This window comes from Delphinus delphis, chromosome 4, assembly GCF_949987515.2.
Source record: "Delphinus delphis chromosome 4, mDelDel1.2, whole genome shotgun sequence".
Taxonomy (NCBI): Eukaryota; Metazoa; Chordata; class Mammalia; order Artiodactyla; family Delphinidae; genus Delphinus; species Delphinus delphis.
Genome location: NC_082686.1, coordinates 130,462,235 through 130,485,829, shown reverse-complemented (window position 1 = coordinate 130,485,829; position 23,595 = coordinate 130,462,235). Strand labels below are relative to the sequence as shown.

General features: G+C 37.2%; 1 protein-coding gene across 6 annotated transcripts in view; it reads right to left on the bottom strand.

Moving 5' to 3' along the window:
- Positions 1 to 634: 634 nt before the first annotated feature.
- The window catches only part of MME (membrane metalloendopeptidase), a 92,037-nt gene continuing 69,076 nt past the window's right edge, over positions 635 to 23,595 (bottom strand). For 5 of the 6 annotated variants that reach the window (XM_060011459.1, XM_060011461.1, XM_060011463.1 and 2 more), the window contains 6 exons: positions 19,885 to 20,004; positions 18,041 to 18,174; positions 17,634 to 17,699; positions 14,580 to 14,675; positions 14,160 to 14,236; positions 635 to 2,742 (listed from right to left, as the gene is read on the bottom strand). In XM_060011459.1, the coding sequence (XP_059867442.1) occupies positions 2,643 to 2,742; positions 14,160 to 14,236; positions 14,580 to 14,675; positions 17,634 to 17,699; positions 18,041 to 18,174; positions 19,885 to 20,004 (593 nt within the window). In that variant the 3' untranslated portion in view covers positions 635 to 2,642. The remainder of the gene's footprint in view (positions 2,743 to 14,159; positions 14,237 to 14,579; positions 14,676 to 17,633; positions 17,700 to 18,040; positions 18,175 to 19,884; positions 20,005 to 23,595) is intronic. The other variant, XM_060011464.1, reaches the window with a different exon arrangement.

The following is a 23,595-nucleotide window of genomic DNA, read 5'->3' as shown; positions in this document are numbered from 1 at the left end:
TCATCCCTGAGTGACATCAGCTCCCAACCCTTGGTGTCTCAGCTTATTAACTCTTTTCTTGACCCGGAGTCGGGCATGGTTAGACTTAACGTGTGAGATCATGACAGATAGGTTTTAACTGATGGGATAACACCAAGTGATTGGGAGTGTTTATGAGAGACCATAACGTCCCATACAACTCAACAACTGTGCCACGTATACTTAGTGATGGCTGCACGTGTGAGGGCAGGGGAGGTATTGGTATTCTGACTTTGGTCTAGCCCTTGGCCTCAGAAAGTCTTATATTTCTAGAGATAAAAGATCCAGGCACTGGAGAAACTTTTTTTTCCAGAAAACTTCACTCAGATTATTTCATAAGGATGGGAGCCGGATGTTTTATAGAGCTGGGGAGTCTAGTGCCTTTTTATAATCTGTACTGGTCACTCTTCAGTTCTGGTTCTTCAGCTGCTCTGACAGGATGGAAATTAAATAATTCAGAGATAGCTTTTCTCTTCAGCACTGGATGCTCCAACTATTAATACTACTTAGGAATGTCTTAAGTTTACTTTAAGGAAATATACACATAAGTATACTTTGAATTATCCACAATAAAGGTGGTAGTGATAAAGGAGAAAAAGATAAAGTTTTATCCATGAATAGCTTGAAACTGTATTTTCAATATTTATAATAATTTTAGGAAGGATTTGTGGAAATTAGTCCATTAAAATCTCAAGTACATAAAGATGATAATACACAAGGATGTTCATAATTGCACTACTTGTAACAGCCCCAAACTGGAAACTCCTCAAGTGGATCAACAATGGAAGGGATGAATTGTAGTATAGTCACACACAACAGAATAGTGTTCAGCAATGAGAACAAAGAATCCACAACCACATGCAACAATACAGATGAATCTCACAAACGGAAAGCTGAGTGAAAGAAGCCAGACACAAAAGAATACATGCTGAACGATTCTCTTTACATAAAAGACAAAAACAGGCAAAACTAATGGATGATGTTAGAAGTCAGGACAGTAGTTGTCCTTGGAAGAGTGAAGTGATAGTTGGGAGAAGGGGCTTCTATGGCGCTAGTAATGTTCTGTTTCTCAGAAGTCCTGGTTACAGGGACATGTTTAGTGGGAGAAAGTTCATTGAGCTGTACACTTATGTTTTTAAATTTTGGTATATACGTTATGTTTTAATACCATTTAAAAAAAACATGTAAATGGACATTTTTCAAGAGGCAGGAAAACCAACACTCATATTTTGGATGTTCCTTCATTTTCATGCTTTGTTAGGAAAAATAAGGATTTTGGACTCCTTTTGTAAAATGTTAATCAAGTAATGAAATGAACTAAACTTGCAAACAGGACAGGAAAACAGAACATAAAAGCCTTGAGAGCTGAGTTGCTATCAGGGACTAGACCTCCCCCTCCCAGAACTCTAGGTGAGTTAGAATTTTAGAAGCAAGTCCATTGGATGTGTAGAAGCGTCTCATTTCTATCCAGAAATGTGCTTTCCAAAGCTAGATGGCTGGCACAATAAGCTTAGTGAGTAATGGGTTCACAATTTCAATTTATTATCAAAATATTTCCATCAGATGACAAACCTGAAAAGATAAGGAGATGCAGAGCTACATAGATGCAGTGTTGCCCTTTTATCATGGCCACCTTTAGGGACAGATTTAATTTTGAAAATCCTGCTTGTAAACCACAACTCTCATGTATCTTTAGACCACTGTCCAATGGCAATTTTTACCCCAAAGTTTGTGCTTAAAGCTTTTCATCAATATGATTTATAAGTTTAAAAAGTCTCAAATCTTCATCTGTACATCACTTTACAGATCTTGGTTCATAACTATTTATCTTGGTCTGAAGCTTCAATATTCAATGATTACCTATAATAACAATTCCTTAGTCATAAGTGTAGTTAATAATTAAATATAAAAATTATTATTTACACATTACTACAAATCTCTTAAAAAGACCAAGTTTTGAGAGAGAGAGAACAAGAAATTGCTTAGAAAATTGCAGGGAGCCTCAAGAATCTCATTATCAGTCAAAGCAGGTACAACAAAAAACAGTTTCAGACACTCATTTTTGCCCTAAGAGTGCTTAAAATACAATGCTCTCAGAATGAGTAACTGATGATTGGCAAAATTAGATTAAAACTACTTTAAGGCCCAAGGCCCCAATATGTATAAGAATTCTTTGGAAGAGTTTTGAAGGAGCATAAATTTTGCAAATAAAAGTAAAAATAAGTACATTGGCAACATGTTTTTAACTCTCACGTCACTGCTGTGCTTTTGGTGCCAACTGAATTCTTCCACCTCTTCTTTCTCCCTTTGATTAGAAATGCCGGTCTACATCAAGAGAAAACATCAAACTGGCAGATCATATAAGAAACAGCAATGAATGGCAATATTCTCTTTAGAGATTAAGCATTATTTATACAGTGAGAAGTGATTGATTTGATAGACATTAGACCTCTCCTCCCTCCACATTTTTCCAGAGTAACCTAGCTTCATTTTTATTGCTCTCATCCCCGTGAACTACCTCCACGTAATCAGTGACCTCTCTGGTCCTTTTTCTCTCAGATAGAGTTCCCCATTTCTGTGATGTGGGCAAGTCTAGCCAAGGACTGCACCGCTTCTTCTGAAGATTACCAAACCCTGCATTTCTTTTCTGGATTCATGTACGAGTTCTTGTGGCAATGAAAGGCTTCTGAAAACTCAGGAGAGTTCTGCAAAGTCCCAATAATCCTGTGAAACAAACAAAAGTCACCATCAGCATTTGATACTCACGTCCATACCATGCAGGAGCTCTACAGAATTTTTTTTATGTAGGCCAGCTGTGTAGGTTTGGAACTTTCAGTTTAAAAGGAAATTTAAAAAGAAAACAAACAAAAAAACAACTGGTAGAATGAGCCCTTTCCTTTTCATTAACAGAATGTTTAAATGGAGAGGTAGCAAACTACAGGAGTTAAAAGCAGATTTTGAAGACAGATGGCATGGTTTGAATCCTGGTTATGAGTCGTATATATTTAGCTTCTCTGTGCCTCAGTTTCCTTTTCAGTAAAATGCATATAATAATATTACCTGCATCTTAGGCTTGGTATGGGGAGTCAATTTATAAACACTCTATATGTGTTTGTAAGAAAGGTGAATAATTCATATTTGGAATTGCAGTTATTTTAAGAAGAATTTGGTTAAAGAATAAAATTATGATTTCTTACTGTATCTTGAAAGGCCTCACACAATAACTTTCAATATAATAGACTTTAAATAGATATTTGATTTAATAGGGAAGATAACAATTATTTTCTTTTTTCGCAAAAGAACCCCATAGATATCAGAAACTGGATTCAGCCTGAAAGGGTTGGCAACATGTCAATTTCCTCTTAACTCTAACCCCAACAGGCAAAAACAACACTGTCCAGCCCACTACTGGCACCAAGCAGCATTTGAGGGACAGACAGGTCAGTACAGTGATGCAGAGGTGATGTTTTCCCATCAACCCTGAACCAGCTCCTTCCCTTCTCTTCCCACTGGGACCATCCCATCTCAGCCACCTTGGGCTTACTGAGCTCTCCCTACATGGTAGATGTGTGGACATGTATACATCCTAGCGTTTCTCTCCCCTCTGACCCCTTCTCCACACAGCAGTCAGAGTGAGCTTTAAAATTTGAATCAAGTTCAGTCATTCTCTTACTTAAAACCCTCCAGGGGCTTGAAGGATATTCAAACTCCTCTCCACGTCTCCAGCGTCCTTATGGCTCCAGCCTACCTTCCAAGCCTCCTCATGGTGTCTCTCCTCCGGTTCCTCATGAAGCTCAAACTACACAGATTCACTTTCCATTATGCAAACTCGCCAAGCTCTTGCCCTCTTCTGGACCTGCTGTTCCTGCCAACCACACTGCCTGCAAAGTTACTCCCTAGTGCCTACACGGCTAACTCCTCAGCCTTCATGCCGCTGCTTCAACACACCTCCTCAGAGGTCTTCTTGGAATACAGTCCACGTGAGTCTCTCCCACCTGTGCTAGGCTGTCACAGCACTTATCACGATGTGCAATGATTTTTCTCTTCTTCTTTACTTCCCGACATACTCTCTACACTATAATCTCTATGAGGACAAAATACTGTGTATACCTTGGTCCCGGCTGCACCGCCAAAGACCAGCACAGTGCTTTGCTTATTGCAGGACTCCGGAAATAATGAATGAGCCCGTCACCTGGCCATGGTGATTATATGCAGAGAGTAACAGGGCATTACGAAGAAAAATACTGCTCAGTGTTTTTGGTTTATTCGCTACTGTGGACCAACCAGAGAGAGGAAGAAAGCATTTCCTTTCCCTATCTCCATTCCACGTCGAATTTCTAAAAGTTCTCCTTCCTACTGTGTCACCCATCACCACATCAGCTGTTTCTCAAACCCCACTATCCTTCAGGGAGGAAAACCTTTTTGGTTGTATGTTTTTGAGGACTCCTAGAGGACTCTTAAAGATGGAAAGGAATCTCTCTGGTATGAAGGGTTGGGGGTTGAAGTTGGGGAGGGTAGAGCAGAAGAATTTACATCTATTCGTCCACTGGCTGGAGAGGGAGAAGACTGGCCTCCCCAAGACTGAAGAGGGGCCCAGTAAAGGCAGGTTATATGAATGACAAGGACGTGCCTGTCACTGTGAGCAGGGCCCCGAGAGGACTTCTGATAGGATGGTACGTGGCTGTCGAGGAGGCTGAACGTCCAGAGGGGCAGTTCTTGCCTCCCTTGACCGTGACCAATGGAAGGAAATGGAGCCACCTGACTTCAGATAGGGCGATCAGACTGCAAGGATGTCAGCACCCATCGCAGGCTGGGAAAGGAGGTTATTCCCTAATTTCTAGGCTCATGAGATGCCTTTGGATTCCAGTATAACCCTAGAAAGGAGTACACTGAAAATGACTGAAATTAAATTTCTCACCTCTTGGCTTCAGGTGGGAGCCTAGAGTTTGAATTAATTTGATTAATAATAATAATAATATGTCATTTCTAACACCTGAAAGTTCGAACAAGTTCACTTGATACATGGTCAAAGTGATCATATATGTAAGAATATAAAGATTTTAGATGTCGGGGATTTATATTAGTACCTTTAAGGTTCTAGGCTCACAGACTCGGAGTTACAGAGGTGCTTTGATTCATTTAATCTGATCCTCTTCCTACATTAGGAAGCCCTATACACTGGCTGAGGGACAGTATTCTGGTGGTCTGACTGTTCCTCTAGCTGGGGAGCAAGCTCCCTGATGGACAGGGTAAGCATTTGAGGGTCGTTGGCTGAAAGAGCTGCTTTTTCTTTTGTTTTTTACTTTATTAACATTTTTTCAAGGGATTGTTGTCTTAGATATCACCGCATGGAGATAAGTACTTCAGTAAAAATGTCCAAACCCAAGACTTAATTCTACATTTCTCTTAAAAATATTAAAGAAATTAAAAAAAACCCACAAACCTTAAAACAAGAAAGTCTTCACAAGACTCCATTGGGATTTAGCCATGCAGCAACACCCAAACTAATGCACACTCAGCCCTCTGTCTCCATTCCAGCTCCTCTCTTTCCATCCAAAAACTTCCATTTAGATAATATGATTCTGAATAATTAGGTCAACAATGTACCAAGGCTTCACTTATTTTCCTAGGACTCTAATTAGTGTTTGGTTGTTTATAACATCAAATCTTTGGATGGATGACATAATCTATTTCAAAATGTGGATACATTATTAAAGTGAATCCCTTCACTAAGAGTGGGATCATAATTCATTTTTAAATGAATTTCATGCTATATGAAAACTACGTAGTTTTTGTGTTGTGTTTATAATAACAGAATATAATAAAAGTTTTTATTGATTATTTCCTAGAGTAAGTTACTTGAAATTTTTACTTTAATATATAAAATATATACTGCTGCTGTTTTATCATACTACTGCTATTTATTCCCATGGCAAATAATCACTTGTATTGAAAATACCTAAGATATGTGGAGCTGAACATCATGTAACCAACAATGAACTTTATATCTGACTACTCCTGCTTGAATTTAACTGTTTTTTTTCTTTTTCATTACTGAATGAGCATTTTACAATTAATGAGTTCTCTGACAATCTTTTGCTACGTCTCTTAAATAAACAACTAGGCTACAAGGTTAACCAGCTTCATTCATGAGTAAACTGTCCAATTTTTATCATTAACTGATGTTCAGGATTCTTTTAAAGTAAGGTCACATTGGTCTACACATGTTCCTCTATAAATTCATGAAGAAATAAATGCCTGAATAGATTCCCAGGTATGGGCTAAAGATTAATAAGTGCTAATAGAAATTCTTCAAGGCCCACCAAAATCCACACCATTTATAAAATGTCAGAAACCAATGCTAATATTTCAGGTAAATGGAGGAAACATCAGTATTTCAAAGAGAGTTTAGCTTAGGCATACTAAATCATAGAATAATAAGGAACAAAATAGCCATATTACTTTAAAATGTCTAAATAAAAGACTAGAAAGAATATTTTTTTAAAAGTATTAGATATTAAGCTGTGGAAAACATTTCTAGCATTATTAGTGGCGTAGGTGCTATAAAGTGTCCTTTATTCTGACTGGAAGATGATCTCAAGCAATATAGGTATCTAAATTAGCACCATACTATTTAGGTAGCAGACATTGATATCACTTTGTCTATTTGGACTTACTTTAAGAAATTATCAGTGACTTCCCTGGTGGTGCAGTGGATAAGAATCTGCCTGCCAAGGCAGGAGACATGGGTTCGAACCCTAGTCCGGGAAGATCCCACATGCGGCAGAGCAACTAAGCCTGTGCGCCACAACTACTGAGCCTACACTCTAGAGCCCATGAGCCACAGCTACTGAGCCCTCATGACACAACTATGGAAGACCGTGTGTGTACAGCTCGTGCTCCGCAACAAGAGAAACCAGCATGATGAGAAGCCTGCACACCGCAACGAAGAACAGCCCGCACACCGCAACGAAGAGCAGCCACAACTAGAGAAAGCCTGCACAACTAGAGAAAGCCTGCACATAGCAACAAAGACCCAACGCAGCCAAAAATAAAAATAAATAAATAAATTTATTTATTAAAAAAAATGATCAGACCCTTATATCTTATACAGAAATATTATATCTATACACCATGATCAAGTGGGGTTTATCCCAGGAATGCAAGGATTCTTCAATATACGCAAATCAGTCAGGGATACACCATATTAACAAACTGACGGAGAAAAACCATATGATCATCTCAATAGATGCAGAAAAATCTTTTGACGAAATTCAACACCCATTTATGATAAGAACCCTCCAGAAAGTAGGCATAGAGGGAAATTACCTCAACATAATAAAGGCCGTATATGACAAACCCACAGCCAACATCATTCTCAATGGTGAAAAGCTGAAACCATTTCCTCTAAGATCAGGAACAAGACAAGGTTGTCCACTCTCACCACTATTATTCAACATACTTTTGGAAGTTTTAGCCACAGCAATCAGAGAAGAAAAAGAAATAAAAGCAATACAAATCAGTAAAGAAGAAGTTAAGCTGTCACTGCTTGCAGATGACATGATACTATACATAGGGAATCCTAAAGATGCTACCAGAAAACTCCTAGAACTAATCAATGAATTTGGTAAAGTAGCAGGATACAAAATTAATGGACAGAATTCTCTGGCATTCCTATACACTAATGATGAAAAATCTGAAAGAGAAATTAAGGAAACACTCCCATTTACCACTGCAACAAAAAGAATAAAATACCTAGGAATAAGCCTACCTAAGGAGACAAAATACCTATATGCAGAAAACTATAAGACCCTGATGAAGGAAACTAAAGATGATACAAACAGATGGAGAGATGTGCCATGTTCTTGGTTTGGAAGAGTCAACATTGTGAAAATGACTATACAATCCAAAGCAATCTACAGATTCAATGCAATCCCTATCCCTATCAAACTACCAATGGCATTTTTCACAGAACTAGAACAAAAAATTTCACAACTTGTATGGAAACACAAAGGACCCCAGATAGCCAAAGCAATCTTGAGGAAGAAAAACGGAGCTGGAGGAATCAGGATACCGGACTTCAGACTATACTACAAAGCTACAGTACTCAAGACAGTATGGTACTGGCACAAAAACAGAAAGATAGATGAAGGAAACAGGATAGAAAGCCCAGAGATAAACCCACGCACCTATGGTCAACTTATTCTTGAAGAAGGAGGCAAGACTATAAAATGGAGAAAAGACAGTCTCTTCAATAAGTGGTGCTGGGAAAACTGGACAGCTACATGTAAAAGAATGAAATTAGAACACTCCCTAACACCATACACAAAAATAAACTCAAAATGGATTAAAGACCTAAATGTAAGGCCAGACACTATCAAACTCTTAGAGGAAAACATAGGCAGAACACTCTATGACATAAATCACAGCAAGATCCTTTTTGACCCACCTCCTAGAGAAACAGAAATAAAAACAAAAATAAACAAATGGGACCTAATGAAACTTAAAAGCTTTTGCACAGCAAAGGAAACCATAAACAAAATGAAAAGACAACCTACAGAATGGGAGAAAATATTTGCAAATGAAGCAACTGACAGAGAACTAATCTCCAAAATTTACAAGCAGCTCATGCAGCTCAATATCAAAAAAACAAACAACCCAATCCAAAAATGGGTAGAAATCCTAATAGACATTTCTCCAAAGAAGATATACAGATTGCCAACAAACCCATGAAAGAATGCTCAACATCACTAATCATTAGAGAGATGCAAATCAAAACTACAATGAGGTATCACCTCACACCAGTCAGAATGGCCATCATCAAAAAATCTAGAAACAATAAATGCTAGAGAGGGTGTGGAGAAAAGGGAACCCTCTTGCACTGTTGGTGGGAATGTACATTGATATAGCCACTATGGAGAACAGTGTGGAGGTTCCTTAGTAAACTACAAATAGAACTACCATATGACCCAGCAATCCCACTACTGGTCATATGCCCTGAGAAAACCATAATTCAAAAAGAGTCATGTGGGCTGCCCTGGTGATGCAGTGGTTGAGAATCTGCCTGCCAATGCAGGGTACACGGGTTCGAGCCCTGGTCTGGGAAGATCCCACATGCCGCAGAGCAACTAGGCCCGTGAGCCACAACTACTGAGCCTGTGCCTCTGGAGTCTGTGCTCCGCAACAAGAGAGGCCGCGATAGTGAGAGGCCCACACACTGTGATGAAGAGTGGCCCCCACTTGCCGCAACTAGAGAAAGCCCTCACACAGAAACGAAGACCCAACGCAGCCAAAAATAATTAATTAATTAATTAAGACCACATATTAAAAAAAAAAAAAAAGAGTCATGTGCCACAATGTTCATTGCAGCTCTATTTACAATAAGCAGGACATGGAAGCAACCTAAGTGTCCATCAACAGATGAATGGATAAAGAAGATGTGGCACATATATACAATGGAATATTACTCAGCCATAAAAAGAAATGAAATTGAGTTATTTGTAGTGAGGTGGATGGACCTAGAGTCTGTCCTACAGAGTGAAGTCAGAAAGAGAAAAACAAATACTGTATGCTAACACATATATATGGAATTAAAAAAAATGGTTATGAGGAACCTGGGGCCGTAAAGGAATAAAGACGCAGATGTAGAGAATGGACTTGAGGACGTGGGGATGGGGAAGGGTAAGCTGTGACAAAGCGAGAGAGTGGCATGGACATATATACACTACCAAATGTAAAATAGATAGCTAGTGAGAAGCAGCCGCATAGCACAGGGAGATCAGCTCGGTGCTTTGTGACCACCTAGAGGGGTGGGATAGGGAGGGTGGGAGGGAGGGAGACGCAAGAGGGAAGAGATATGGGAACATATGTATATGTATAACTGATCCACTTTGTTATAAAGCAGAAACTAACACACCATTGAAAAGCAATTATACTCCAATAAAGATGTAAAAAAAAATACTACTATGCAGGCATAAAGACACAATGTGTGAAAAGCATAGTGTTTTGTACATGCTAAGTTTTCAATAAATTTTACTTATCATTATTAAAAAAAAAGAAGTGTCATGTACCACAGTGTTCATTGCAGCTCTATTTACAATAGCCAGGACATGGAAGCAACCTAAGTGTCCATCGACAGATGAATGGATAAAGAAGATGTGGCACATATATACAATGGAATATTACTCAGCCATAAAAAGAAATGAAATTGAGTTATTTGTAGTGAGGTGGATGGACCTAGAGTCTGTCCTACAGAGTGAAGTAAGTCAGAAAGAGAAAAACAAATACTGTATGCTAACACATATATATGGAATAAAAAAAAAATGGTTATGAGGAACCTGGGGCCGTAAAGGAATAAAGACACAGATGTAGAGAATGGACTTGAGGACGTGGGGAGGGGGAAGGGAAAGGGTAAGCTGGGATGAAGTGAGAGAGTGGCATGGACATATATGCACTACCAAATGTAAAATAGCTAGCTAGTGGGAAGCAGCCGCATAGCACAGGGAGATCAGCTCGGTGCTTTGTGACCACCTAGAGGGGTGGGATAGGGAGGGTGGGAGGGAGACACAAGAGGGAGGAGATATGGGGATATATGTATATGTACAGCTGATTCACTTGTTATAAAGCAGAAACTAACACACCATTGTAAAGCAATTATACTCCAATAAAGATGTTAAAAAAAGAAATATTATATCTGAATAACTTTAGAAACACATTTATAGATCATATAGTAAATATTATCATAACAACCGTTCCCTGAAGTGACTGTAGACAGCTAACAGAAGGTGGATTTCCAAAATGAAGTCATTTAAATTTCTAGAATATCATAAGGAAACGGCTTTGCTTTAAATACTAAAGTTTTAGAAGTTTATTTTAAAGTACAAAAAACTTTAGTTAGGAAGAATAAAATAATTATAGCTTAGACCTAACATGGTTTCATAGATTCAGCTTTATATAGTTTTATAGATTCTTTACAGTTATACTTTGCCTTTTGCTTTTGATACTGTGGTTATTTAAGCATAAGGTTACAAAATCGCCCTTTGTTTCAGAAATGTTTCTACAGAAACTACGATGCACAATTTTTCAATAGCAACTCAATGTCTATTAGTTTTTAAGGTTCTTTAAAAAAATGTGTTTTACTTTGTACAGCCAGGAAGCAGCCTGTTTCCAAAACTAAGTGTGACCTCAACCTTTTGCCAAGGAAATCCCTTTACATCCAGAGAAAATAATAATTTCCTTGACAAAAGGTTGGCATTCCATTTACCCTTTTAAAAAATCAACACATACTTCTCTTATTATGAATGAAAAATGGTCAGAGAGGCATCTTTTGGACCAGAACAAAGAAAATAAAAGTTACAAATAATTCTACATGTTTCTAATAAAATACTTTTTTCAATTTAAAATTGGGGGTATAAAACAATTACATATTTACCTACATGATCACTTAACCAGTGATCAGTTACTGACATTTTGAGCTAAGCAGACATAAGAAATGAGGGGAAAAAAAAAAAAAGCCCTTAACTGTCAGCTAACATGGAATGTTGCAAAATCCATATACTTTATTCATAGGAACTCTTATCCTGTTCGTATCTCTCTCATGTAAAAGTAATTCAAGTACTAATTTTCAAACACATATATGTAATAGGCACTTCATATATATTAACATTAATCCTCCTAGCAGCTCTCATGATAATTTAATCCTCACTTGATGTATCAAGAAATTGAGACCCAGAGGTTAAGGAATAGCTCATAAACGGCAGAGCCATTGATGGAACTCAAGGGTTTCTTACTTCAAAGCTTGCATTCATTTTTTACTATAAAGTATAATGATATGTTTTCTGAGCTAATTGGAATGGAGGAATGGCACAGTTGAATGCAGGCAATACCTTAACAAGAAAGAGAACTAGGGAAGAGACAAACCAATAGAAAAACTCTAATAAAAAAAATAAACTGAAAAGTCAAGAAAATCACCATTAATGGCTCTGTAGGGTAGGAATAAATAACTCCACATGTTATAGCTTCTGAGGCTTTCACTAACTCAATAAACAGTGAAACTATAAGTAATAGTCATAACAGAAGTCTGTGTCATCAAAAAAAGAAAACTTAGGTTTTCTTCAGGATACTGTGTTAATAAGGCAGGAAGTTAGAAAAGTTATTTTAAACAGAGAAATTTTAATCCACGGGTTAAGATAAAAATGTTAATACTCAAGAGACAAATGTTAGCTGTCAAAAATTAATGTGCCACCTCTTGTTCTCTGAGGATGCCAGATGTAGAAGGTACTATATTAATATTATTTAAATCCACCTAGGCTTTTTATGGATATATGTTTTTGTTCATGAGGATATGTAGTGCAGAGCTTTGACAAATTAGATTGTTATGGTCATTTGTGTGAGCTTATCTGTTATCCTCAGATTGTTAGATCTTAACCTCTGAAACTTTAGTACGGAAAAAGACAACTTTAAAAAATTAAAGCTATTGAATTATTGTTGTACACCAGGAATTAACATGGTGTTGTAAATCAATTATGCTCAAAAACAAACAAATACACTCAGAGAAAACGCTATCAGATTTGTGGTTACCAGAGGTGGGAGGTGGGGAGGAGGGGAATTGGATAAAGGTAGTCAAAAGGTACAAATTTAAGGTACAAACTTCCAGTTATAAGATAAATAAGTACCAGGGATGTAATATACATGATACATATAATTAACACTGCTGTATGTTATATATGACAGTTAAGAGAGTAAAACCTATGAGTTCTCATTACAAAGAAAAAATGTTTTTTTCATCTAATTTTGTATCTGTATGAGATGATGGATGTTCAATAAAGTTATTATGGTAATCACTTCATGATGTATGCAAGTCAAACCCTTATGCTGTACCTCTTAAACTTATACAGTGCTGTATGTTAATTATCTCAATAAAACTGGAAGAAAAATTTTAAAAAGAAAAGAAAAGAAAAATTAAAACTAAAAGTTACAAAACCATAATGACAATTGATCCAGGGACTTTCGTTGCTCATTACCGAAAAAGAAGCTAATTTGTATATCCTAGCAAGACTAAATTTAGCTTGCACTATGCATATAATAGGCGTACAATAATCAATTGTTGAGTGAATGAATTTTGAAAAAACTGCTAAGGCAAACACCAAATGATGATGATGATGATACTAGAACAAGCTGAGAAAATTCTTTAATTTTAAATGTGCTATTTTATTGTTTCACAATTGCATGAGTTTTTTCCCCAGGAGTGAATAGTCTGGGCAGTATGTTCATATCTATTTTAGGAAGATCTTTTAAAATTGGCCCATTAGTTTTCTTTTGTTCTCAAACTCTGTTTTCCAACAAACCTACAAAATTTTTAACTGGTTTTTCACACACTCATGCCTGAGAGGTGCTGCTGTTGATCAATGAATCAGTGATGAAGATTTTAGTGCCTGCAGAAGAGGTAGGAATTAGGAATTCAGTCCTAAAATAGATACATGGGGGTCTAGAATTTGACATTCAAATGCTGGTTGCTTGATTCTCTTTCAATCCAGTATTCTCTTAGGTTTTCTGATTTGGGATGGATTTTAGATATCTTATAACTCAACTTTCCACTCTGCACAGAATTTTTCTCCAGCATCCCTAGCAGATTGTTCTCTGACTTCTCCTTCATGGTACTCTCTCCTGGAGCTTTGGGGATAACTTTGCTCCAAAGTTATTAGAGGTTGAGACCTCTAATTACTGGAAAGTTTCTCTCTGTGTTAAATGGAAATCTTTCTTTGGAACAGCTACTCATTGGTTCTAGGCCTAAGCCTTTTGCAACCTCTTAGAAATGTCTCTCTAGCTTTAAATAGAGTCACTCTTCTGAGGTGACATCTTTGTTGGAATTCATCAAGCACTGGACCTAGGTCACATATATTCTGAGGATAACAGCAGTCACGGCTATGCTTGTGTAAACATGACATTTATCTTGAAGTGTTCTGTTACTCCTTTCTGAGACCCTCAAAAAGAAAAAAGAAAAAAGAAAAAAAAAAAAGAAGGAAAAAGAGAAGTACTGGATTTCCAAATTTTACAGAATCATTGAGTTAGAAAAAACCCTCCAAATTTGAAATAATGGAGCCAATATTGGCGCACCTCAACAGATATTCATAACCACGCACCTAAAATTGCCTGGACTGTGCACATCTGTTTTAATGGAGTTGACTGCATACTCTGGCCTATAGGTCCCACACCACACCTAGGGACAGAAATAGAAAAAAGAAAGCAGCATACTTAGGTTCCATCAAGGATTATTTGTTTGGGCAATCTGGAGGAAAAGCAAACTTCCTATCGCAAAAGTTAAATTGGAATTCTGCATTCCTCAACCAATTACTCTTCAAATAATGTTCAATAATAGGCAGCCAGGAACATAATTATCATTAATACGGTCTGACGGTCTGTTACACACAATGAAAGTTAGTCAATCAAATGCTCTGCCACAATGGATTAAAACGAGAAAACTCAGTATGCAATATCTAACGTACTATGAAATTATAACTCAAGACGATTTTCATATCTATCAATCAAGAAAGATACAATACCTGGGCAAAATTCAAGAAGAACAGTTGTTTGTGATTTAGGTCAAGTCCAGGAAGTAATTTTTCTTCACCATGCTTTTTAACATAATTTTGATAGGCCTAGGCAGTTAATGAAAGAGAAACATGATGTTTATAATTTCCAAATTTATATATAAATCTATGCAAAGATCATGTAACCAAGTAATTAAACTTTTATATCAGAATCACCATAATAATATATTTAGTTATGGCAACCTACAAGTATTTAATGGATTAGAAAGAAAACTAGTATTTACTTACAAATGCTCTGAAAAGAACAAGATTAATGACTAACAGATGATAAAAGCCTAGCATATGTCAGATGATCAGCAAATGTTAGCTGAATGAATGGATGACTTAAATAGTGATGAAAAACTTATCTAAATGTTGTTATATAGATGGGTGAGTCTAGCCAGTTGGAAGAAAAGATTGCCAATGGAGTCTGTAATTGCTGTACTTGGCCTGGGTACTACTCTCAGCAAAAGAGACTCACACCAGACTTCATATGAGTGATTCCTGACAAAAGTCAAGGGAGTCTCTTAACAGCCCTTAGAGGCCTAGCACCCTATGATTCTAAGAATAAGGATGTGCAATTATTACGGCCCCCTGAAGACAGGGCAAAATAGATTGAACCTCAGTCACATTAAGAAAAAGGAATTTAGATTACATGAACATCCGGAAATTTTCTTAATTCTTAAGGATCTATAGACACTATTGAAAAATGTAGTTTTCCTCTACTAAATACACTTACGAAAAGGATTGACAACAAACTTTCTGAGATGTGTTAGTTTCAGTTTAATACAAAGAAAGGTGATATTAGATACATAGAAGATATATTTCTTTTCTTCTTACTTGCCATCAACATAGATTTATTGAGTCTGTAATGTGCAAAGATGCTGGGGATATGGGAAAAACTTGAGCCTACTCCTCTTAGGGAGCTCATAATCTAGCAGGGAGCATTACAAGTCAAGATTTCATATATAATAACATATTTGTACAATTGTAATTTGCTTCATTATTATAAATCTGTCCTTGTTCTACATGAGGATCTCCATGCAAGTACCCTTAACCCAGACTTAGGCTGAATTTTTACAGCAGTGATTCCCAATCTGGTTGCATATTAGAATCACCATGGAGGAAGGCCCAATGCCTTCCACTTCCAGGCAAGATGGAGTGACAGGGACTGAATTTACCCTCCCACTGAAATGACCAAATGATAGATAAAATATATTAAACAATGGTTTGCATGACACTAGACATCAGGCAAAAAGGAAAGTCATCTCTGGGAGATGGTAAACAAATGCAGGAGCCTTACGATTGCCCCAGCTTTTTGACTTGAGCATTTCCAGGCCACAGAATACAGCAGGAAACCCCAGTGGGAGCCTGGCAGACTCCTTGAGAGGGTGAGGAGAAGGTGCTGAGAATTCAGGGACACCAAGGAAAGGGTAATGAAGAGGAGAAAGCTGCAGAGAAACAGACTCTCAGAGATCAATGGCCCCTCAGGTATTCAGCTGAGTACCTGAGTGTGCATGTGAGCAAACTACCCAAGGCTAGGGAAGAAACTACAGAAAAGGATTAGAGATAAAAAACGTCTGGTATCACACAAGACAAGAACAAAAGATTCACGCTGTAGGTCCTTGCCTCAGCAGTGAAGAATAATTATCCCTAGACTGAGCACTACCCCAGACATGCCTAACAAATTGTAAAAGCAAGATCTAAAAGGACCAAGCCATTTCTGAGGAATTTAATGGCATCCTAGAATAAAGTCAAGAATATTTAGAGGAAAACAAAAATATCCACCACCCAAAAAGGTAAAATGCACAACGTCTGGCATCCAGCAAAAAAATTTCCAAGTATTCAAAGAAGCAGTAATCTACCATCTCCCAGGACTTGGCTGGAACTCATTCTTTTGGAAACTTTGCAGCCAGATTAATTTCCCAAGCCTCACACTTTGATCATCCAGGGTCACTGCCAAGTCACAGGCCCCACCAGTCAACTCTCCTGCATTACTCTGATAATTCCCTCCTCCCCTCCAACCCAAACATCTCGATGGAGAACAAATAACCCTATATCCTCCCCCACTCCAATGAATATTCCATCCATCTTTATGTCAGTAGCCTGATTCTATCCTGTGGACACCTTGTCCCCTGTATCCTCTCAAGTGGACTCTGTTTTTTCTCCCACATGTGGGCTACCTCAGCATTGGGAAAACAACTCAAAATCATGCTCACTCCTTGCTGCTTCCCCGACCATTATTCCTCCACTGTTTTGTGAAAACCCCTACTTTTTCTTGTGCACATAGTATCCACTAGACCATGTTTAATCCTTGTTCAAATCATCAAATAATGGCATATTTTATGGAGGGTGCGAAGCTGGATCTCCAGTACCAAGGGCCAAACACATAGTAAAGCCCTCAGAAAGTATCGTCGAACGTTAAGAATGAAGGGAAGTCCAAATGAGATTCTAAGGGATGCTCCAACAATACACTCCTCTGAGTCTAATGGTTTACACCATTACAAGGCCCCATGCTGGGACCACATCACTTCAGTCCCTCACTGTCATTGTAATGGACTGTAGTTTAATATTATGCCTGTGGTTTATGTTGATTATTGTTCCCAAATACTGCTTCATCTGCCATGAAACTGAGGGTCATGCTCAGTACATCAATCAATGACTCTGAAATAAACCTTTCTATATACTATCTTTTCTAAAATAACTATTTCAGAGGTTATTTCTTAGAAAAATATCGCCTCCTCTGTGGAACTTGCTTATCTCAATTCTATCATTAAAATATTCTGTGTTTCCTTTTCTCCTTGGCTTCTTCAAAGCTTAGAGACTGGTATTCAGCTCAATCATATCAACTGTATTGCCCCTTCTGGTTAGCATATTTACAATCTCCTTTCTCCTTGTGAATTTTCCATTTTCTTGTCATCCATTTATTGCTTACATTTTATGTCTTTTGCAAAAGGCTTTAAATGAGTGATTAAATATGATCAATATACACTCCAATCACTAAAAGGGGAAGAAAATATTACTCACTCTGTATGCTTGGCCAATACCACCATTATCAGCAATGTTTTCTCCTAGTGTGTTAATTCCATTGAGCTGTTAAAAAAAAAAGACACTTAAAGACCCTTAACTATGTTTAGATTGTTAAGAAAGTATCAACAGGGCTTCCCTGGTGGAGCAGTGGTTGAGAGTCCGCCTGCCGATGCAGGGGACACGGGTTCGTGCCCCGGTCCGGGAAGATCCCACATGCCGCGGAGCAACTAAGCCCGTGAGCCATGGCCGCTGGGCCTGCGCGTCCAGAGCTTGTGCTCCGCAACGGGAGAGGCCGCAACAGTGAGAGGCCCGCATACCGCAAAAAAAAAAAAAAAAAAAAAAGAAAGCATCAATAATTCACTTAAGATTGAATATAACTTTTCAAGAGAATGCTGATGACATACATGCTGTCCACCTGCTAGGTCCCAGGAGAAGTTTCCATACTGGTACACCATGCATTGGGATTGGTCTTTAAAATTATTTGCAGACTGTTGAGTCCACCAGTCAACGAGGTCTCCATCCTTGTTAAAGTTTCTGCCTGGAATATATATTTATTTAACTAAAATGGGAACTTATTACAATTGCAATAAGATATCTTTAATTCAAAGTGCAAGGACTGAAATACCAGTATGTGAGAGAACATTAAACTGGACAGATGATGAGATAAACTGTTCTGCTTTCTCAACCAGAATTGATGAAACCCTGGCTGCTGGGACTCTCTTTGCTGATATGCCTTAGTATTAATCCAGGTATGTCACCCACTTGGCTGTTGATGTCTCAGCCAAGGCCATCAGACAAACACTCCTGAAATCATGACTTGCTTCTGTTGGATGGTCTGTTTAATTTGATGTTTTGAGATTGTAAAGATGTCAATATTTCACTCTGGCATTCATTTCATATCTCAAACCCTTCATTAGACATTGCAGACTCATAGTTTTGCTATACTTCAAGTACAAAGAAAAAGTCACCTTTTCTCCTGGAGCTTTTTTGCTAATTTTTTTTTTTTTTTACTTTTTATTTTATATTGGAGTATAGTTGACTAACAATGTTGTGATAGTTTCAGATGTACAGCAAAGTGGTCCAGTTATACATGTATCTATTCTTTTTCAAATTCGTTTCCTATTTAGGTTGTTACATGATATTGAGCAGAATTCCCTGTGCTATACAGTAGGTCCTTGTTGGTTACCCATTTTAAATATAGCAGTGTGTACATGTCAATCCCAAACTCCCTAACTATCCCTTCCGCCCAACCCTTCCCCTTTGCTAATCTTAACTACATTGATCTTTCCCCTTTTGAGCTTTAGCAGCATTTATATACGTCATATGTTTGATACTTGATTTTATTATCTTTTAAACAGTTATCTATGATGTAGTGAATAAGAAAAGGGATATAAAGACAAGCTACCTGAACCCACATCCTGGTTCCACCAATTTCCAGTTTTGTAATTTTGAGCAAGTCTTATGTGCATCTATATTTTTCTGTTTGAAAAATGGAAAGAGCATTAATACCTACCTGTGAAGTTTGTTGTATAGTTTGAGTTAACAGAAGCTTAGTTAAGTCCTTCCTGTCTCCTTTTCTTCCTCTGTCCCTCTAAAGTTGGATTAAGGCTTCATTATTTTCCCTCTACTGTTCTCTTGTTATTTTCTTTCCACTTGTGAATCGATCTTTGTTATAACTTCAACCATTACCTCTTCACATATTTTACATCCTTACTTCTATTCCTCTCAAATTTCATTTCTAAAACTATTTTGCATTTTGGGCAGCATGTAAACATTTAATTGCCTACTGTTTTCAAGGCCCTGAACTAGGTAGTAGGTGCAAGATGCAGCAAAAAATATGTCTCTGACCACAAGCAGTTAAAAGTCCTGTGGGCACCTTACTTTCTGAGTTTACATCTGATTTTTAAGACGTGGACTCTGCCCTCTAAAAGTCTAGAGAGATAAGACATAAACAATCATGAAATAAGACCAAACATTATCATTGGTGTTGACAAATATCACAGTGTTTTCTCAATGTGAATATTTGTTTTATTCTGTCAGAGTAAAAAGCACACATTGCTAACCTCGCTATTAGAAAATTCTGATCTTCTTAAGCAACAATTTAAAAGGAACACTAAAAGTGTGGTGATTATTAGACCAATGATATGCTGATGAATAAATGTGTTTTTGTATTGATAAATTATAATAACTCTTAATGAGGTTTACTAGGGTATATCTCAGCCAAAGAAAAGCATCAATTGCACTTTACCATTGTCATCGAAGCCATGGGTGATTTCGTGTCCTATGACCATGCCGATGCCCCCATAGTTCAATGAGTTAGACTGCTGGGCACTGAAGAACGGGGGCTGCAGAATGCCAGCTGGGAAGACTATGAAGAAAGAAGACAGTTAAGACTACTTGTGGTTTTATTCTGTGATGACAGGCCTGGGGTTGGCTTCTTGCCTGCTAAGCTGTTTTCCAGTATGTCAGTTTCACTTAATTGTGTACAAAAATCTTCTGTGATAGAAACAAATGCAGGTCTTTTATTGTTGATGACAGTAAAGAGTTCATCCCAGAATGGCACCACATCTGTGATTTATAATCATAATTGTCTTTGTAACATCTATTAAGATTGTTTCCCCACTGTAAGGAGTTTAGAGCGAAGGAAAATTATCATCTTCATGCAGAAGGTCTTTTCCCCAACTGCAAATATTTGGGAGAAATAGTTACTTAACAATGGAAGTATTACTTTTAATGTGTCTAACATTTTATCCATCTACAATAGCTTAGTAAATAAACAGAGCCACTCAATCGAAAGCATCCCCCAATTACACCACCCTTATTTATTTTCATCAAGGCATGTATGACTATTTATGGGTGTTTTGTCCTTCTTTTTCTTGTCTGTCCCCATGGCATCTCAAATATTAGCTCATTGAGAGCACAGATTTGTTTGTACATACATGTGTTTGTTTGTTTTTGAGTCCATTTGAACTCTCAGTTCGTTATCTCCAGCACCTAAAACTGGATGGTGCCTGGAACATAACAGGTGCTCAGGAAATGTGCTGAATAAATGAATAATCAATGATGATGAATGAATGAATGAATTTCCTACGGTGTCCTAAAGACTTTGCAAATAAATAAACTGTAATTTTTATGTCTACCCTGACATCTGTCTTACCTTGCTAACTTTCTACACTTAGGTGTCTCACACTATTTAAATTTCATGTGTCAGACATCAAACTCATCATTTTCCCTTCGAAGCCATCACTCTGACTTTATTATTTCTGCTAATAGCATGTGAAGGCTCTCAGTCACCCAAACTGAACATTTTTCTGTCTATCTTCGATGTCTCCTTTCTTTTACGAAGTCTCATATGATCTATTTAGGAAAAGATCAGGTCATGTACCTTCTTTCCAGTAGCATCTCTTCTGTTTATCTCCTCCTATCAGTCCTACTGCCACCTTCCTAGTTCACACTCTCATTCCTTGCCTCAAGAACTTAATTTCCTAATCAGTCTTCTTACTTCCAGTCTCACCCTACTACAATCTATCCTAAATCCAACCTATCTTGTCTGCCAATAAAAGTGCCACTGTAGTCATTATTTCTCCTCTGCTAGAACACCTCTGATGGCTTATCATTGCCATGATAGATAATCTAGATAATCTAACTAGATACAGCCTCTTCTTACTGGCCTTTGTCTCTATGGACTTCTATTTCTCTGCCTCCCCCATACTCTCCCCTTCCCTCATAACGTCCATGGTTTTGTAATTGTATCTTTCATGTTCTACAATTCTAGTATCCACTGAAGCATTATGTTCTGTAATCGAAAAAAAAATCATTAGTTTCAACACCTACTATGCATGCAAAGCCCTGGGCCATTGCTACATGGGATATCAAGAATACAAGAGAAAGGCCCTGACCTTAAGAAATTTAAGACCTAGTTAATACAGAGTAGCAAATGTTGTTTCTTTGTCATTCAGGTGGAGTGAGTATGACATAACCTTGCAAGGTTTCAGGGATAAATATCAGATATTTACAGAGGAGACTTTAAAATACACTGGGCAATTTAAGTGCTCTCCAGATCTTTAAAAAAAATCTTGAAAGTTGCCATAACATTCAAAATTACAAAAAAAAAATACTTTTGTCCTTGGAGGATTTTGATGAACGTTATACCTCACGTGTAGCTGCCTGAGCTATCAACAGTGCCAAGAAATTATTTTTAGCTTGAAGTATAAAAATTATGTGCAGTACTTTATTAACTTAAAGTGAACACTATCTCCCACACTATGTACTTTGATTAAAATCCATCCATTATATAAAATGCTCTTATGAAATGTGCTATCAAGACTAAACATTAACTGTAAAGATCCTGCTGCTTTAATTATACCCTGATATGCCATTCTTCAGGCAAGTGATAAGATTTTTATGGCTCATATTAAATACTAGTCTTCAGGTTCAACTTTGCAAATTATGATTTCTCCTTTTACTCTGTCAGCTAAATGTCTATGATGAGGATTTTCCCCATTAGCCTTATCACTGTTACTAATAGGCATCACAACTCTTGATAATAACCAACTGCTTAGTTGTGCATTTTTTATGTTCATGATTGTCAACAAGTTAGTTAATTAAATAAGTCATTGGTCCATGAAACAAAAGGCTGTTTCTACTCACCCCCAGCCCCTCACTGCCCTGGTTTATTTTTTTAAGGCTGCAAGCAATTCGACTTTAGAATCTTTGATATAAAGCTCAAGAGTGCATTCAGATAAACTCAATTTTGGTGGAAAAAATTAAACATTGTTTTTTATATTAAATGAAATAGCAATATGTTCAGAAACATTTACTCTTAATTCTCAAGTCTGAAAATAAGACTCCTAAGAATGACTAAGACAAGTTTAGAAAATTTAATTATGTCAAGGTAGTCATAGATCACCCAGACTGAGTACACTAAATAATCCATAAATTTCCTAAAATTTAAAAAAAATTTCTTGTTAATGAAAAAGGAGAATGTAGCAGTAGTAAGACTTCCCAAATGACTTGATCATTTCCTTGGAAACGACTTGAAAGTTTAATAGGATGATTGAGTGGTGTCTGAAACTTACAGAGAAACATTTGACAAAACTTGCAAGCACAGCTTTCCTAACGGCATGAAAGATTCCTAAAGCTCCATGGAGTAACTATGAGTTATGACAAAAGTGGTGGGAATTGAATTAAACAGTAGAAATTACTAATATGAATAACTCCCTATACAATAATAAAACAAGTTATTTATCACCATAACACAAAAAGACCAATCCCATTAGAAATTGTATGTGATCTAGCTTAGGGTATTTGTGTGAAGGTGGGAGGATCATTTATGAGACATGTTATTCTATACCAATTCTAATTATGTAATGCACATCATATCAAGTTCATTAAGACAGTGCTGCAAAAGTTATATCTCTAGGTATAGATAGACACACAAATACACTTTTATCAAGAAGAAAGATACAGATCTGGATCTTCAATTGTTTTTAGTTAAGACGATCCCCACTCTGGAGATTTAAATGAATTGTTAAGGAGAAAACGTATACATGTCAAATATTTCTCCTCTTGCATGACACTTTCCCTTTCTCTGAACTGCTTTTATTAGCAGATAAGCATATGAAAAGCATATGAAAAGACGTTAGCAATTTTTCAGATTTCTTATTTCCATCATATGAATTTACCTTGAGTATCTTTAAAAGGTCTTTCTTATATATTAAGAATGTTTATCACAGCCATTTCTTGACTATTCAGAGGATATTTGTCTACTTTGTGAAATGTTAGCACCCTTTTACCTTCTTTTTCCTTTTGCTGTACGCTTGTTTGGTTTGAATGTATTAAATTCAAAATGAGAACATTCCCAGGTCTTCTCAGATCAGGAAATCTCTGAGGCAGACCAATTTTGAGCCAGCCTCAGGGCTATGGGGTAATTCAAAGCCAAACTAGGCCCATCTTGACC